General features: G+C 44.3%; 1 protein-coding gene across 1 annotated transcript; it reads right to left on the bottom strand.

Moving 5' to 3' along the window:
* Nucleotides 1-6,300: 6,300 nt before the first annotated feature.
* mrps12 (mitochondrial ribosomal protein S12) lies at nt 6,301-7,900 on the bottom strand. The gene is made up of 3 exons (XM_034079216.2): nt 7,753-7,900; nt 7,126-7,176; nt 6,301-6,757 (listed from the first exon to the last, which is right to left on the bottom strand). The coding sequence occupies exons 2-3, from the start codon at nt 7,172-7,174 to the stop codon at nt 6,387-6,389; spliced, it is 420 nt and encodes a 139-aa protein (XP_033935107.1). The 5' UTR covers nt 7,175-7,176; nt 7,753-7,900; the 3' UTR covers nt 6,301-6,386.
* Nucleotides 7,901-17,372: the final 9,472 nt, after the last annotated feature.

The following is a 17,372-nucleotide window of genomic DNA, read 5'->3' as shown; positions in this document are numbered from 1 at the left end:
TTTTACTCAAGTACAAGATCTGAGTACTTCCACTTTTACTCAAGTACCAGATCTGAGTACTTCTACTTGTAATCAAGTACAAGATCTGAGTACTTTTACTCAAGTACAAGATCTGAGTACTTCTACTTGTAATCAAGTACAAGATCCGAGTACTTCTACTTGTAATCAAGTACAAGATCTGAGTACTTATACTTGTAATCAAGTACAAGATCTGAGTACTTCTACTTGTAATCAAGTACAAGATCTGAGTACTTCTACTTTTACTCAAGAACAAGATCTGGGTACTTCTACTTTTACTCAAGAACAAGATCTGAGTACTTCTACTTGTACTCAAGTCCAAGATCTGAGTACTTCTACTTTTACTCAAGTACAAGATCTGAGTACTTCCACTTTTACTCAAGTACCAGATCTGAGTACTTCTACTTGTAATCAAGTACAAGATCTGAGTACTTTTACTCAAGTACAAGATCTGAGTACTTCTACTTGTAATCAAGTACAAGATCCGAGTACTTCTACTTTTACTCAAGTACAAGATCTGAGTACTTCTACTTTTACTCAAGAACAAGATCTGGGTACTTCTACTTTTACTCAAGAACAAGATCTGAGTACTTCTACTTGTACTCAAGTCCAAGATCTGAGTACTTCTACTTTTACTCAAGTACAAGATCTGAGTACTTCCACTTTTACTCAAGTACCAGATCTGAGTACTTCTACTTGTAATCAAGTACAAGATCTGAGTACTTCTACTTTTACTTGAGTACAAGATATGAGTACTTCTACTTTTACTCAAGTACAAGATCTGAGTACTTCTACTTTTACTCAAGAACAAGATCTGGGTACTTCTACTTTTACTCAAGAACAAGATCTGAGTACTTCTACTTGTACTCAAGTCCAAGATCTGAGTACTTCCACTTTTACTCAAGTACCAGATCTGAGTACTTCTACTTTTACTCAAGTACAAGATCTGAGTACTTCTACTTTTACTCAAGAACAAGATCTGGGTACTTCTACTTTTACTCAAGAACAAGATCTGAGTACTTCTACTTGTACTCAAGTCCAAGATCTGAGTACTTCTACTTGTACTCAAGTCCAAGATCTGAGTACTTCTACTTGTAATCAAGTACAAGATCTGAGTACTTTTACTCAAGTACAAGATCTGAGTACTTCTACTTGTAATCAAGTACAAGATCCGAGTACTTCTACTTGTAATCAAGTACAAGATCTGAGTACTTCTACTTTTACTTGAGTACAAGATATGAGTACTTCTACTTTTACTCAAGTACAAGATCTGAGTACTTCTACTTTTACTCAAGAACAAGATCTGGGTACTTCTACTTTTACTCAAGAACAAGATCTGAGTACTTCTACTTGTACTCAAGTCCAAGATCTGAGTACTTCCACTTTTACTCAAGTACCAGATCTGAGTACTTCTACTTTTACTCAAGTACAAGATCTGAGTACTTCTACTTTTACTCAAGAACAAGATCTGGTACTTCTACTTTTACTCAAGAACAAGATCTGAGTACTTCTACTTGTACTCAAGTCCAAGATCTGAGTACTTCTACTTGTAATCAAGTACAAGATCTGAGTACTTTTACTCAAGTACAAGATCTGAGTACTTCTACTTGTAATCAAGTACAAGATCCGAGTACTTCTACTTGTAATCAAGTACAAGATCTGAGTACTTCTACTTTTACTCAAGAACAAGATCTGGGTACTTCTACTTTTACTCAAGAACAAGATCTGAGTACTTCTACTTGTACTCAAGTCCAAGATCTGAGTACTTCTACTTTTACTCAAGTACAAGATCTGAGTACTTCCACTTTTACTCAAGTACCAGATCTGAGTACTTCTACTTGTAATCAAGTACAAGATCTGAGTACTTTTACTCAAGTACAAGATCTGAGTACTTCTACTTGTAATCAAGTACAATATCCGAGTACTTCTACTTGTAATCAAGTACAAGATCTGAGTACTTCTACTTGTAATCAAGTACAAGATCTGAGTACTTCTACTTTTACTCAAGTACAAGATCTGAGTACTTCTACTTTTACTCAAGTACAATATCTGAGTACTTCTACTTGTAATCAAGTACAAGATCTGAGTACTTCTACTTGTAATCAAGTACAAGATCTGAGTACTTCTACTTGTAATCAAGTACAAGATCTGAGTACTTCTACTGGTAATCAAGTACAATATCTGAGTACTTCTACTTTTACTCAAGTACAAGATCTGAGTACTTCTAATTGTACCTAAGTACCAGATCTGAGTACTTCTACTTGTAAATACCATAGGGTAAATACACCTAGCTTCGGTAAAAGGCAGGTAAATATGGGTGAAATTAAACAGGCACTCTTAGCTTAGCACTAAGTTAGCAGCTGCTGTTGTGGTACATTATAGCGTAACTGTTCACGGCAACACACGTACTGATACTTTAGCGTCAGGAATAGGAAGGACACACAAAGTGGTTAAAAAGGTCCAACATGATTGACACAGTTTTAAAACCCTCCAGGAGCAGCACGCGGGTCTATGTTTGCCTTAACGTGACGCTAGCTGTTAGCCTGTGCTAATGCAGGCGTAATATAACAGAATGCGGTCCTGAACAGCTGCCTCAGCGAAACGCTCATTTCTGTCCTTCAATATTACTTTAATCTATTTTTTACAATCAAAGTTGTAGAGATTATCCGACTACATAAAATAAACAGTTCTCAACAACCATTCAGTAGTATTCAAGCTAATTTCAGGAGTGTGTAAAATACCAAACATACACCTTACTTCGCTAAAAGGCAGGTACAAATGGCTGATTTTAAACAGGCACAGGCGGTCCTCTTCGCTTAGCAACGGCTGTAGTGTTACATTAACGGTCACGAAACACTACAACACTTACCGTGTACGTAGTTTTCAGAAAAGGGCCAATAAAACAACTGGTTAAAAGGATCTGAACGTGTTGAGAGTTTTTAAACGTCCAGTAGCTTTCGTTAGCTCCACGGGGTTCTTCTTCGGTGCTTTACGGCAGTTTGCATCCACAGGATCATTGCTGCCTCCTTCTGGATGTTACCGTTCCTTCCCTTGAAGTCTGTCCACCAGACCAGTTTCCCTCCCCCGAGTGTTCTCCACAATCCAATATACTTCCCACTTTCCTTAGCCTTGTCATCATGTCCTGTCTTTGCGGAGTATTTTTCCTGCAGGAGGACACAGAACCCTGTTTTCTAAAAGTGTACTATTAGGAATGCTGTCCAATTCTTAACATGGCCATTACCTTTTGATCTTTCCACACTGTTCCTCTAAAACCCCTAAATGGCTTTGTGTTGAATATAGTTTCCCTGTATTGAGCTAATCCAGCACCCCTGCCCCTGCTGGGGGTCCATACATCTGAATATACTGGCATACAAATCTATTTCTGACACATTTAGGATCCAAAAAGGCTGTTTTGAGTCCCCTTACACTTTAAACTCCACCCTAAATTCCTCAAAATCCGCTCACCGGGAGTAAAAACTGCTATTTTAAAGGTCCCATGTCATGCTTTTCCGGTTAGTACCCGTCCCCTTGTGTGTTATGAAGGTTTGTATGCATGTAGTACACCCTGTAGCGAGTAAAACTCTAACACAGAAAAGACCTCCCCAAAACGCCTCGTTGGAGATTTCTCATGTTCTTCCTGGGTATCGCTACGTAGGGATACCCAGTAGCCACGCCCAGAGGCCGCACTACGCAGGGATACCCAGTAGCCACGCCCAGAGGCCGCACTACGCAGGGATACCCAGTAGCCACGCCCAGAGGCCGCACCACGTAGGGATACCCAGTAGCCACGCCCAGAGGCCGCACTACGTAGGGATACCCAGTAGCCACGCCCAGAGGCCGCACTACGCAGGGATACCCAGTAGCCACGCCCAGAGGCCGCACCACGTAGGGATACCCAGTAGCCACGCCCAGAGGCCGCACCACGTAGGGATACCCAGTAGCCACGCCCAGAGGCCGCACCACGTAGGGATACCCAGTAGCCACGCCCAGAGGCCGCACTACGTAGGGATACCCAGTAGCCACGCCCAGAGGCCGCACTACGTAGGGATACCCAGTAGCCACGCCCAGAGGCCGCACCACGTAGGGATACCCAGTAGCCACGCCCAGAGGCCGCACCACGTAGGGATACCCAGTAGCCACGCCCAGAGGCCGCACCACGTAGGGATACCCAGTAGCCACGCCCAGAGGCCGCACCACGTAGGGATACCCAGTAGCCACGCCCATAGGCCGCACCACGTAGGGATACCCAGTAGCCACGCCCAGAGGCCGCACCACGTAGGGATACCCAGTAGCCACGCCCAGAGGCCGCACCACGTAGGGATACCCAGTAGCCACGCCCAGAGGCCGCACTACGTAGGGATACCCAGTAGCCACGCCCAGAGGCCGCACCACGTAGGGATACCCAGTAGCCACGCCCAGAGACCGCACCACGTAGGGATACCCAGTAGCCACGCCCAGAGGCCGCACCACGCAGGGATACCCAGTAGCCACGCCCAGAGGCCGCACCACGCAGGGATACCCAGTAGCCACGCCCAGAGGCCGCACCACGTAGGGATACCCAGTAGCCACGCCCAGAGGCCGCACCACGTAGGGATACCCAGTAGCCACGCCCAGAGGCCGCACCACGTAGGGATACCCAGTAGCCACGCCCATAGGCCGCACTACGTAGGGATACCCAGTAGCCACGCCCAGAGGCCGCACCACGTAGGGATACCCAGTAGCCACGCCCAGAGGCCGCACTACGTAGGGATACCCAGTAGCCACGCCCAGAGGCCGCACTACGTAGGGATACCCAGTAGCCACGCCCAGAGGCCGCACCACGTAGGGATACCCAGTAGCCACGCCCAGAGGCCGCACTACGTAGGGATACCCAGTAGCCACGCCCAGAGCTATGGCCGCACCCTCTCACGAAACAAAGCTTCCCAAACCTTTCAGCGACTCATGCCGGATATGCTCAGCGTCGGGCACTGAAGAACGATGCTTCGTTTGCACCAGCGGGAGATTCGGGTACACAACCTGTAAGTATTCATTGTTTGTGTATTTATGAGGTTTAAAACAAACAAGGTATCTTCCACGACTGTTTAAATGGGTAAACGTTTTTCGGGCTGCTAAGTCGTGGAGAAATGCTCTCCGCAGACCCACAGCGTTAGAAACCTGTTTCTTTCTCAATGTCAAGCCACACGTATTGTTTTTACTTCGGCTGTGAGTGTTTGTGTGGTCCTCGCTGTGTCGCCGACCCGGAAGCCTGTCTGCTCCTCACAGCAACATCCATGACAGCAACGAGCCTCTCAACGTCGCGACCAATCAGAGCACAGTGGGCCACAGGGAGGGGGGGGGGAGGAGCTCCAACAAGCCGTTTAGGACAGAGAGTGAAGACACAGAATAGACCTCAACAATGGAACGATGATCAGTAGAAATGGCCACATCGTGGGACCTTTAAAGTACGTGTTCTTCACAAGTCGTATTTATTTGTAAAACGGTTTCCCTTCCTTTTATCCTACCCTGACATTTAGACCTGAACCTAAAACATATTTTTGATGTTTGAATTAATCTGCAGATTATTTTCCAAATCGATCAAAAAGCCAGCACACCGAAGGGTCCACGATGGTGTGTCCGGATATATGCACTTTAATATGACGTGGTCGTATGTCTTGTAGTTGCACCGTTGAGGAGCCGCCAATCTACGTTTCTGTTCACACATAATTAAACCGTAGTTGTGTTTATGACCTTGAATATAAAACCTCCACATTTGAGAGGATAGAATCTGCATCGCCGCATGGAGTATTGCTTTAATGATTGCAGATCCAGTTTGACATCGTATCGATTTCTTTCTTCCAGGTCAAATCCAGAAAATACGTAAATAATAAAAACATGAAAGTTCGTGTCGACCTCCCCAAATACCTCTGAGTCCCTCACCCTGTTCCAGTCCCGCCTCTTCAACTCTGTACCCATAAGCCCCTCCCCCTCTCAACCAACTTCCTCCCGACTGCTTTTCTGTTTCTTTTTGGCTTTGTTTTGTTCGTCTACCCTCCCTCCCAAATGTAAAGCGTCTTTGGGTTCAAGAAAAGCGCTATAGAAATAAAATATATTATTATTACATCAGACCGTTAAACACCTGAACTTTGGAAACAACATCCATTTGATCTGTGTTAGTGTGTTGCTCTGAAGGAGGAGGAGGAGCCTAAGATGTAGATATCTACACTGTAGCGATGAACACACGACAATACAAGCCTTGAACCGTCTGGCCTCGCAGTGAACCCAAAGCAAAGTTCTGACTCGCCCTCATGGTAACTTCATTTATTAACACAACATCTTCATCACACACACACACACACACACACACACACACACACACACACACACTCCCATCAGTGAGTCTTCTTCACCACGTGAGCACAGTCATATTTCCCGCGCACCACCTTCAGCTTGACCCCGGGCAGGTCCTGGGTGCGCCCCCCCTCCACCAGCACCACGTTGTGCTCCTGCAGGTTGTGTCCCTCCCCGGGGATGAACACCACCACCTCCTTCCCGTTGGACAGGCGCACGCGAGCGCACTTCCTGTTGGCCGAGTTGGGCTTCTTGGGCTTCCGGATCATGGTCTTCAGAACCACGGCCTTCAGCTGCGGCCGGCCGAACGTGGCGCCCACGTGCGGGGGCGGGGACTTGGGTTTCCCCTGACGGTGCATCTGGTTCAGAGTGGCCATGGCGCGACCCGACCAGAGAGGTGCATGCTGGGAGGCTGCAGGGAGGGGACATTCAGATGATACAGGGAGACACTGCAGCTCACACAAATATTCTTTATATCACACATTTTCGGAATGATATGTTTAAATATGCAAATGATACATTTACTGTACTTATATATATAATATATAGTCATATATTAGATACATAATATATCTCTTTATCAGGTCTTCTCGACTCATCAAAGCTCTTCACATACTACAAGTCATTTTCACACACACACACACACACACACACACACACACACACACACACACACACACACACACACACACACACACACACACACACACACACACACACACACACACACACACACACACACACACACACACACACACACACACACTTATTCCCACTCACCGTGAAACAGAGAAGTCAGCGCCGGCCTCGCGCTCCACAATAAAGACATTTCTAAAAAACAGAGCAGGTTATGTTTCAGAAAAACCTACTTCGGTAAAAGTAGAAGTACTCAGATCTTGTACTTGAGTAAAAGTAGAAGTACTCAGATCTTGTACTTGAGTAAAAGTAGAAGTACTCAGATCTTGTACTTGAGTAAAAGCAGAAGTACTCAGGTCTTGTACTTGAGTAAAAGTAGAAGTACTCAGGTCTTGTACTTGAGTAAAAGTAGAAGTACTCAGATCTTGTACTTGAGTAAAAGCAGAAGTACTCAGATCTTGTACTTGAGTAAAAGCAGAAGTACTCAGATCTTGTACTTGAGTAAAAGCAGAAGTACTCAGATCTTGTACTTGAGTAAAAGTAGAAGTACTCAGGTCTTGTACTTGAGTAAAAGTAGAAGTACTCAGATCTTGTACTTGAGTAAAAGCAGAAGTACTCAGATCTTGTACTTGAGTAAAAGTAGAAGTACTCAGATCTTGTACTTATACTCATAAATCACCCATCTGTCTACATGCTAACGTTAGCTTCATGCTAACAGAAAACAACACAGAGGTTATTTGTTGTTATTTTATATAAATGTTTTCCACATACCGACTCACTGGATGCGGAACAATCTCCCGCCACCGTCAGATATCCGGAGGAATACAACAACACGTATAATAAGTGATATTTATCGCATTTATTATGAAATATCCACCAAGGACATCAAAACGTGAACACCGTCAACCGGAAGTAGTTCCTCTCTTCTTCTTCTTCAGTGTTTTTAAAAGCGGGCTTAAAGCCAACGTTTGAAGGTGCCGCCCCCTGCTGTACCGGAGTGTGTACTGAAAGACAATGTATTTAAACAAACAAAAAACTACATCAACATGTGTCCCCTCTTCTTCATGTCTCTTCTACATCAACATGTGTCCCCTCTTCTTCATGTCTCTTCTACATCAACATGTGTCCCCTCTTCTTCATGTCTCTTCTACATCAACATGTGTCCCCTCTTCTTCGTGTCTCTCCTACATCAACATGTGTCCCCTCTTCTTCATGTCTCTTCTACATCAACATGTGTCCCCTCTTCTTCGTGTCTCTTCCACATCAACACGTGTCCCCTCTTCTTCGTGTCTCTTCTACATCAACACGTGTCCCCTCTTCTTCGTGTCTCTTCCACATCAACACGTGTCCCCTCTTCTTCATGTCTCTCCTACATCAACATGTGTCCCCTCTTCTTCACGTCTCTTCTACATCAACATGTGTCCCCTCTTCTTCATGTCTCCTCTACATCAACATGTGTCCCCTCTTCTTCATGTCTCTTCTACATCAACATGTGTCCCCTCTTCTTCATGTCTCCTCTACATCAACATGTGTCCCCTCTTCTTCATGTCTCTTCTACATCAACATGTGTCCCCTCTTCTTCATGTCTCCTCTACATCAACATGTGTCCCCTCTTCTTCATGTCTCTTCTACATCAACATGTTGTCCCCTCTTCTTCATGTCTCTTCTACATCAACATGTGTCCCCTCTTCTTCATGTCTCTTCTTCATCAACATGTGTCCCCTCTTCTTCGTGTCTCTTCTACATCAACACATGTCCCCTCTTCTCCATGTCTCTTCTACATCAACACTGTGTCCCCTCTTCTTCCATGTCTCTTCTACATCAACACTGTGTCCCCTCTTCTCCATGTCTCTTCTACATCAACACGTGTCCCCTCTTCTTCATGTCTCTCCTACATCAACACGTGTCCCCTCTTCTCCATGTCTCTTCTACATCAACACGTGTCCCCTCTTCTCCATGTCTCTTCTACATCAACACGTGTCCCCCTCTTCTCCATGTCTCTCTACATCAACATGTGTCCCTCTTCTTCATGTCTCTTCTACATCAACATGTGTCCCCTCTTCTTCATGTCTCTTCCCATCAACATGTTCCCCTCTTCTTCATGTCTCTTCCACATCAACTGTGTCCCCTCTTCTTCATGTCTCTTCTACATCAATCAACATGTGTCCCCTCTTCTACATCAACATTGTCCCCTCTTTTCTTCATGTCTCTTCTACATCAACTGTGTCCCTCTTCTTCATGTCTTCTTCTACATCAACATGTGTCCCCTCTTCTCTCATGTCTCTTCTACATCAACATGTGTCCCCTCTTCTTCACGTCTCTTCCAATCAACATGTGCCCCTCTCTTCATGTCTCTTCTACATCAACATGTGTCCCCTCTTCTTCACGTCTCTTCGAAATCAACACGTGTCCCCTCTTCTCCATATCTCTTCTACATCAACATGTGTCCCCTCTTCTTCATGTCTCTTCTACATCAACATGTGTCCCCTCTTCTTCATGTCTCCTCTACATCAACATGTGTCCCCTCTTCTTCATGTCTCTTCTACATCAACATGTGTCCCCTCTTCTTCATGTCTCCTCTACATCAACATGTGTCCCCTCTTCTTCATGTCTCTTCTACATCAACATGTGTCCCCTCTTCTTCATGTCTCCTCTACATCAACATGTGTCCCCTCTTCTTCGTGTCTCTTCTTCATCAACATGTGTCCCCTCTTCTTCGTGTCTCTTCTACATCAACATGTGTCCCCTCTTCTTCGTGTCTCTCCTACATCAACACGTGTCCCCTCTTCTTCGTGTCTCTTCCACATCAACACGTGTCCCCTCTTCTTCGTGTCTCTTCCACATCAACACGTGTCCCCTCTTCTTCATGTCTCTCCTACATCAACATGTGTCCCCTCTTCTTCACGTCTCTTCGACATCAACACGTGTCCCCTCTTCTCCATGTCTCTTCTCCATCAACATGTGTCCCTCTTCTTCATGTCTCTTCTACATCAACATGTGTCCCCTCTTCTTCATGTCTCCTCTACATCAACATGTGTCCCCTCTTCTTCATGTATCTTCTACATCAACATGTGTCCCCTCTTCTTCATGTCTCTCTACATCAACATGTGTCCCCTCTTCTTCATGTCTCTTCTACATCAACATGTGTCCCCTCTTCTTCATGTCTCCTCTACATCAACATGTGTCCCCTCTTCTTCATGTCTCTTCTACATCAACATGTGTCCCCTCTTCTTCATGTCTCTTCTACATCAACATGTGTCCCCTCTTCTTCATGTCTCTTCTTCATCAACATGTGTCCCCTCTTCTTCGTGTCTCTTCTACATCAACACATGTCCCCTCTTCTCCATGTCTCTTCTACATCAACACGTGTCCCCTCTTCTCCATGTCTCTCCTACATCAACACGTGTCCCCTCTTCTCCATGTCTCTTCTACATCAACACGTGTCCCCTCTTCTTCATGTCTCTTCTACATCAACACGTGTCCCCCTCTTCTCCATGTCTCTTCTACATCAACACGTGTCCCCTCTTCTCCATGTCTCTTCTACATCAACACGTGTCCCCTCTTCTCCATGTCTCTTCTACATCAACACGTGTCCCCTCTTCTTCATGTCTCTTCTACATCAACATGTGTCCCCTCTTCTTCATGTCTCTTCCACATCAACATGTGTCCCCTCTTCTTCATGTCTCTTCCACATCAACATGTGTCCCCTCTTCTTCATGTCTCTTCTACATCAACATGTGTCCCCTCTTCTACATCAACATGTGTCCCCTCTTCTTCATGTCTCTTCTACATCAACATGTGTCCCCTCTTCTTCATGTCTCTTCTACATCAACATGTGTCCCCTCTTCTTCATGTCTCTTCTACATCAACATGTGTCCCCTCTTCTTCACGTCTCTTCCACATCAACATGTGCCCCCTCTTCTTCATGTCTCTTCTACATCAACATGTGTCCCCTCTTCTTCACGTCTCTTCGAAATCAACACGTGTCCCCTCTTCTCCATGTCTCTTCTACATCAACATGTGTCCCTCTTCTTCATGTCTCTTCTACATCAACATGTGTCCCCTCTTCTTCATGTCTCCTCTACATCAACATGTGTCCCCTCTTCTTCATGTCTCTTCTACATCAACATGTGTCCCCTCTTCTTCATGTCTCCTCTACATCAACATGTGTCCCCTCTTCTTCATGTCTCTTCTACATCAACATGTGTCCCCTCTTCTTCATGTCTCCTCTACATCAACATGTGTCCCCTCTTCTTCGTGTCTCTTCTTCATCAACATGTGTCCCCTCTTCTTCGTGTCTCTTCTACATCAACATGTGTCCCCCTCTTCTTCGTGTCTCTTCTACATCAACATGTGTCCCCTCTTCTTCGTGTCTCTTCTACATCAACATGTGTCCCCTCTTCTTCGTGTCTCTTCTACATCAACATGTGTCCCCTCTTCTTCATGTCTCTTCTACATCAACATGTGTCCCCTCTTCTTCATGTCTCTTCTACATCAACATGTGTCCCCTCTTCTTCATGTCTCTTCTACATCAACACGTGTCCCCTCTTCTTCGTGTCTCTTCCACATCAACACGTGTCCCCTCTTCTTCGTGTCTCTTCTACATCAACACGTGTCCCCTCTTCTTCGTGTCTCTTCCACATCAACACGTGTCCCCTCTTCTTCATGTCTCTCCTACATCAACATGTGTCCCCTCTTCTTCATGTCTCTTCTACATCAACATGTGTCCCCTCTTCTTCATGTCTCTTCCGCATCAACACGTGTCCCCTCTTCTTCATGTCTCTTCTACATCACCACGTGTCCCCTCTTCTTCATGTCTCTTCTACATCAACACGTGTCCCCTCTTCTCCATGTCTCTCCTACATCAACACGTGTCCCCTCTTCTCCATGTCTCTTCTACATCAACACGTGTCCCCTCTTCTTCATGTCTCTTCTACATCAACACGTGTCCCCTCTTCTTCATGTTTCTTCTACATCAACATGTGTCCCCTCTTCTTCATGTCTCTTCTACATCAACACGTGTCCCCTCTTCTCCATGTCTCTTCTACATCAACATGTGTCCCCTCTTCTTCATGTCTCTTCTACATCAGCACGTGTCCCCTCTTCCTCATGTCTCTTCTACATCAACATGTGTCCCCTCCTCTTCATGTCTCTTCTACATCAACACGTGTCCCCTCTTCTTCATGTCTCTTCTACATCAACATGTGTCCCCTCTGTGGAAAGAGACTCTGAAAGTTTCAGGAACAAAGATTCTCTCTCTCTTTGAACTTCCAGATTTCCATTTAAGTCGTTCACATTTATATCTCATGTAATGCCCTTCAAAAGTGCTTACCTGCCGAGGTGCCCTTGAGCAAGGCACCGAACCCCTACCCAAAAAATACACCTATCTCTGGTCTGATGGTGTCGATTCAAACTAACAGTCTGGGTGTTTCTCAATGTCGAGGAAGGATGCTCCAGAGCCACTATTTCAAGCATGCTACGTCATCGAGTGCCGCCAGAAGGACTGTTCCAATGTCCAGCATACTTGGAATTCTACCGAGGCCGGCGTCCTTCGTCGCGGGACATTTCGAGGCTGCACATGTGTATCCTCCGCGGTCTTAAAATCCCCACAATGCTTTGCGCACGGACCAATTTCCAAATCTTTGGCGGAAATCGCGCTCCATTGAAGGCGGGGCCTCGCATACGACACACACCCGTTAGCCTGTTCCACCATTCTTCGTTCTCCGAGGCTAGGAAGGATTCTTGCCTCGCTTCTGAAGGACCTGACTCGCAAGACATGTCCTACCAAGGAAGCCTCCTCGACCTTGTGGAACTAAATCTGCTCAGATCATCAGTGTTTTAATCAGGATTTAAAATGAATTCTGTCAGATTTATTTTTGCATTTTTCTCAAAGTATAGTGTGTGTGTGTGTGTGTGTGTGTGTGTGTGTGTGTGTGTGTGTGTGTGTGCGTGTGTCTCCCTCCAGGTGCAGCCTCTCCCTCAGGTGCTCCCAATCCCCAATCAGGGCCTCCATAAAGGACCCGAGGAAGGCTGCAGTCTGTCTCCCTTCTCCTCTGGGCTGCATGTGTCTCTGTCTCTGTCTCTGTCTCTGTCTCTGTCTCTGTCTCTGTCTCTGTCTCTGTCTCTGTCTCTGTCTCTGTCTCTGTCTCTGTCTCTGTCTCTGTCTCTGTGTGAGGCCGGCTAGTTTCACCTGTGTTTTGTTAATTATTAGGAGATGTGTGTATTGTTTTACTTACGAAGTGCTTTGAAGCCGTGGTGCTGTAGAAAGCACGACCAATCATCTGAGCCGGCTAAAGTAACTGGATGGCCTTCCTGCCTGTCAGCCTTCCATCGGGGCACACACTGGTCTCGTGCCCTCATTGGTCATGTATCGTGTGTGTTGGGGGAGGGGCTCTGTGAGGAAGTGGCAGATTTGTTCCGGTTGTGTTTTTTCACATTCTAGCGCACTCAAGCTGCTTTCTCCAGAATTACCTACCCCACCTTTAAAGTGGACATATCATGCTATATTTGAAACACATATTGTCGGGCCATACCTCTATAAAACATGTCTGTGAAGTTTTTTTTCAAAATACCAAACAGATCATGCATTTTAGCCACGCCTCATTTCGCTCTATTTGCTCTTTTCCAGCAGGGGCTGATTCTGTGAGAAGTCTTCTTCGCTGCTTTTGTGGCAGACTACAGCGCCACCCACAGGCCTGGCATATGTACTACAGCGTCTCCAGTGCTTTCGAGCGGCCGTGGCCCAACCTCTCATTCCCCTGATAGGTGGAGAGTTGCCCATAGAGGCGGAGCACCCCCTTTTCTGACGTCAGAAAAATTGAAATCTGTATCGGCTCCGTTGCAGCCCCGTTTTTAGAGATTTGGGTATGGAGGAAAAGAGAGAGGGTTTTGTTTCCTGACACTTGGTGAGTACACCGGGGACACATAGTCATGTATAAAAGTGCACTTTGCATGATAGGTCCCCTTTAAGTTTACTTTGCAAATTGGATGGTGAGCCCTCTTTGCTGATTTAAACATCACCTTGTGGCTTCAGCAATCAGGTTCCTCTCTTTTTTCTCTCTCCCGGTTATTTTATATTGTGTTGCTGAGAAATCAGTTCTGCTTCCCTTTGTAAGGCCCAAAGTGCTCCTGCGGGGATTGCCCACAGTATTGAGTATGTAAGTCGCTTTGGATAAAAGTGTCTAGCAAGTAACAAAGTAATGTTCAGTTCTGTTTTTAAAACATTGACATACTACATTTCTAACCACCTGTCTCTCTTTATCAGAATATGAATTGGTTTTATTACCAAGTGTAGGTTTACACGTGAGGAATTAGCTTTGGTATAAGTGACAGAGACCCAGAAAGAAGAAAAATAATAATAAATAGTACTATTATAAATAATTAAAATAATTATTTAGAAAATATAATAAAATGTGACTGGAGAGTTAGGCTGATTTTAAACGTAACGTGTGCAGGACTGAGGATAAAAACAAGATATTAATGATAATTGTATTATTTAAACATGATTAATTATTAAAAGCCTTGTGAAGTGCCTAGAGAGCGGTGCAGCAGGGATGGCGTGTTCACCCTGAAGGAAGCTGCTGGTTCCCTTCACAAAAAAGCAATGGAATTTCTCCAGAGGATTTAGGAAAATAGCTCGAAATAAGGTCTGTGGAAAACTAACCTGTTTAATACATGTTTAGTTCAGCCGGATAATCTCCACACGTCTACCCTACTTTTATAATGTTTGAATCATAACTCGAACGCCAGAAGCAAAATGCTAACGCTATGCTAAGAAGGAGCTACAGCCGAGTCCAGCAGCACGACTTCAACGTCACGCGACTTCAGATCCATATTCAAACATACAGATTCTAAATGGTACGAGTTGAAGCGTATCTTCCACACTCCTATGGAGAGATCCCATTGGCTCTGAGACGAGGGAACAGGAAGTGGTGAAATGCTGACCACCTCCGGGTTTTAGGACTCGTCACTGCACCCATAGATATATATAAACACTAGATGACTCACCCGCGCTGCTAGCCAATGGAGACCGACGTTGCCACTTGGCCGCCATCTTGCAGTTCTCTCATTCATAACATTATGGTTTACTATTTAAATAACCATAGCTTGCTCAATTTTCAAACGGTTTGGTTTTTTATAAACATCAAAGATGTAGTTATGATACTGCATACTTATAATCATGGACTTTCATATGAAAATAACATTAATCAGATAAAGCAATAGCTATACACACACACACACAAGGTATTTATATTAAATATTTGCCGGTGTATATATTTCCATTTATTTTATTATATTGTTAATATTTAAAATAAATTATAAAATTAAAATACATTTATATTTGATATATAAAAATCGGTCTCATGTTACCACTCTGTAAGCCAAGAGTTGTTAATTTAGCAATGCCTTAGCTTTAAGAACAGGGACACAACTAATGACAATAGCATATGTTGGTATATTATTTAGATATTCACACCTTTATCAGAAGAACCAAACCAACATAAAATGTGCTCACAGACAGGCCAGTTCTGTCTAATTTATCACAATTATCTTTGACATGAGATCTTCATATCATCCTAGTTTTGTATTTAGTTTCTAGATTTGTAAACAAATCCAGAACCTTTGAAATATGTTATTGAAAAAAGACCAAGAATAATATAAACTGTACCATGTGTCATTTTGTGTCCTTCTGTAGTCCATTTGTGGTTTGTCTCACCCTGGCTGATATATCACAAAATCCACTGTTCCAAATTGTTCCCTATATTGCCCCTATGCCCCTGTAAGGTGTCCTTGGGTGTTATGAAAGGCGGCCCCCCCAACATAAATGTATTATTATTATTAAGAAGAACAACTTGGTGTGGTGTGGGAAGCAGGAGCAGGAGCAGGTGGGGAGAGATGGGGCTTCAAGGTTCAAGGTTATTTGTTTTAAATGTGTCTTGGAGATAAGGACCAGCTGCACACAATAAAAACCAATAAGACACACAGTGACACATGGCACACCAACAATCAATCATCGTCCAGCCTCAGCTTTGGTATTCTTTCACAACCATGTTATGGGTTTATTAGACTGAGCAAACAAACATATGTGGGGAACATAGTGCTGCGTCTCATAGAACATGAATATTTAATAAATACATAGTAGGTGGCGATATATGCTCCCAGTGGTAGCGATTCGCCATTAAACATCCGTAGGCTGCACAAAAGTCCGGCATAGTCAGGTACTTCTGTAAACACAAAGCCAGCAAATTCCTGTATCATAATGCAAGATGTTTTTAACAAGCCAAACCACTTGGAAGAAATCATGTGTAGCTTAAGTTGTGTTGAAAAGAAAGAGCAGTTCTGCCTCTCCCACTGGTGTAAAGTTGCTGGGTCAACTTTGTAATACTAGGTCTCACTGACAGCCTCTTGTTATTAGCCAGCTAATAAATACAACCACATACACAAAGAAAAGCTGCAATTTCAACATGTCCAAGCATCCTGTATCATAGCCATGCTAATAATGTTTATAATAAACCAAACCGTTTGTAAATCAGTCAAGATTTCAGCGAGTTAAGAGTATTTTTGTGCAGATCACTCACCTTACAACAGCTACCATAACGCGAATCAGAGTAACTGTTGACTGTAGCAAGATGGCGGCCGGTCAGCTACGCTGGAAAATCTCCCATGAGCCATCTAGTGTTTATATATATATCTATGACTGCACCGCTCTATATCTGTCTGTCATGATATAATAATAGCTGTTATCAGCCGGGTCCACAGAGTGCAGATGATCGATAATAAAAACGTTTCCTGCCGATAGTGGAAGGTTCCGTCCTTCACCGCTGATCTCTATCGCAGCTATAAACACTCTGGACTTCAGGCAGAGGACACATACTGGAAATACTGCATCACAATTACAATACAAAATGTTTCTCCTTCAGAAGCCAAGAAGGATTATCAGCTGAAGAAACAAACTGAATACACACGGAGCAAAAAAACTGAAGTATTCCCAGATTTTTAAGTAAACATTTCTAGAAAAATAGGAATGATCTTTAAAAGAAATCGGAATGTTTCAAGATTTGTATTTATTTATTTTTGAGCTAACAAATTATTACAAATAAAGATTTGAAGGAAAATGTGGAATACTTTGAGTTTTGTACTTCAGTAAATACATAGTTACATTCGAGCACTGCAGGCAGGTGATTCGAGGCGGAGCCACACAGGTGTACAGACAGACAGGTGAGCCTCAAACAGACAGGTGAGCCCAGACAGACAGGTGTGTGTGCAGACAGGTGTCCTCACTCAGACAGGTGTACAGAAAGACAGACAGAGAGACAGGTGTGTGTGCAGACAGGTGTCCTCCCACAGACAGGTGTCCTCCTACAGACAGGTGTCCTCCCACAGACAGGTCT

This window comes from Pseudochaenichthys georgianus, unplaced genomic scaffold (assembly GCF_902827115.2).
Source record: "Pseudochaenichthys georgianus unplaced genomic scaffold, fPseGeo1.2 scaffold_567_arrow_ctg1, whole genome shotgun sequence".
NCBI classification, from domain to species: domain Eukaryota; kingdom Metazoa; phylum Chordata; class Actinopteri; order Perciformes; family Channichthyidae; genus Pseudochaenichthys; species Pseudochaenichthys georgianus.
This window is presented reverse-complemented; position numbering and strand designations above follow the sequence as displayed.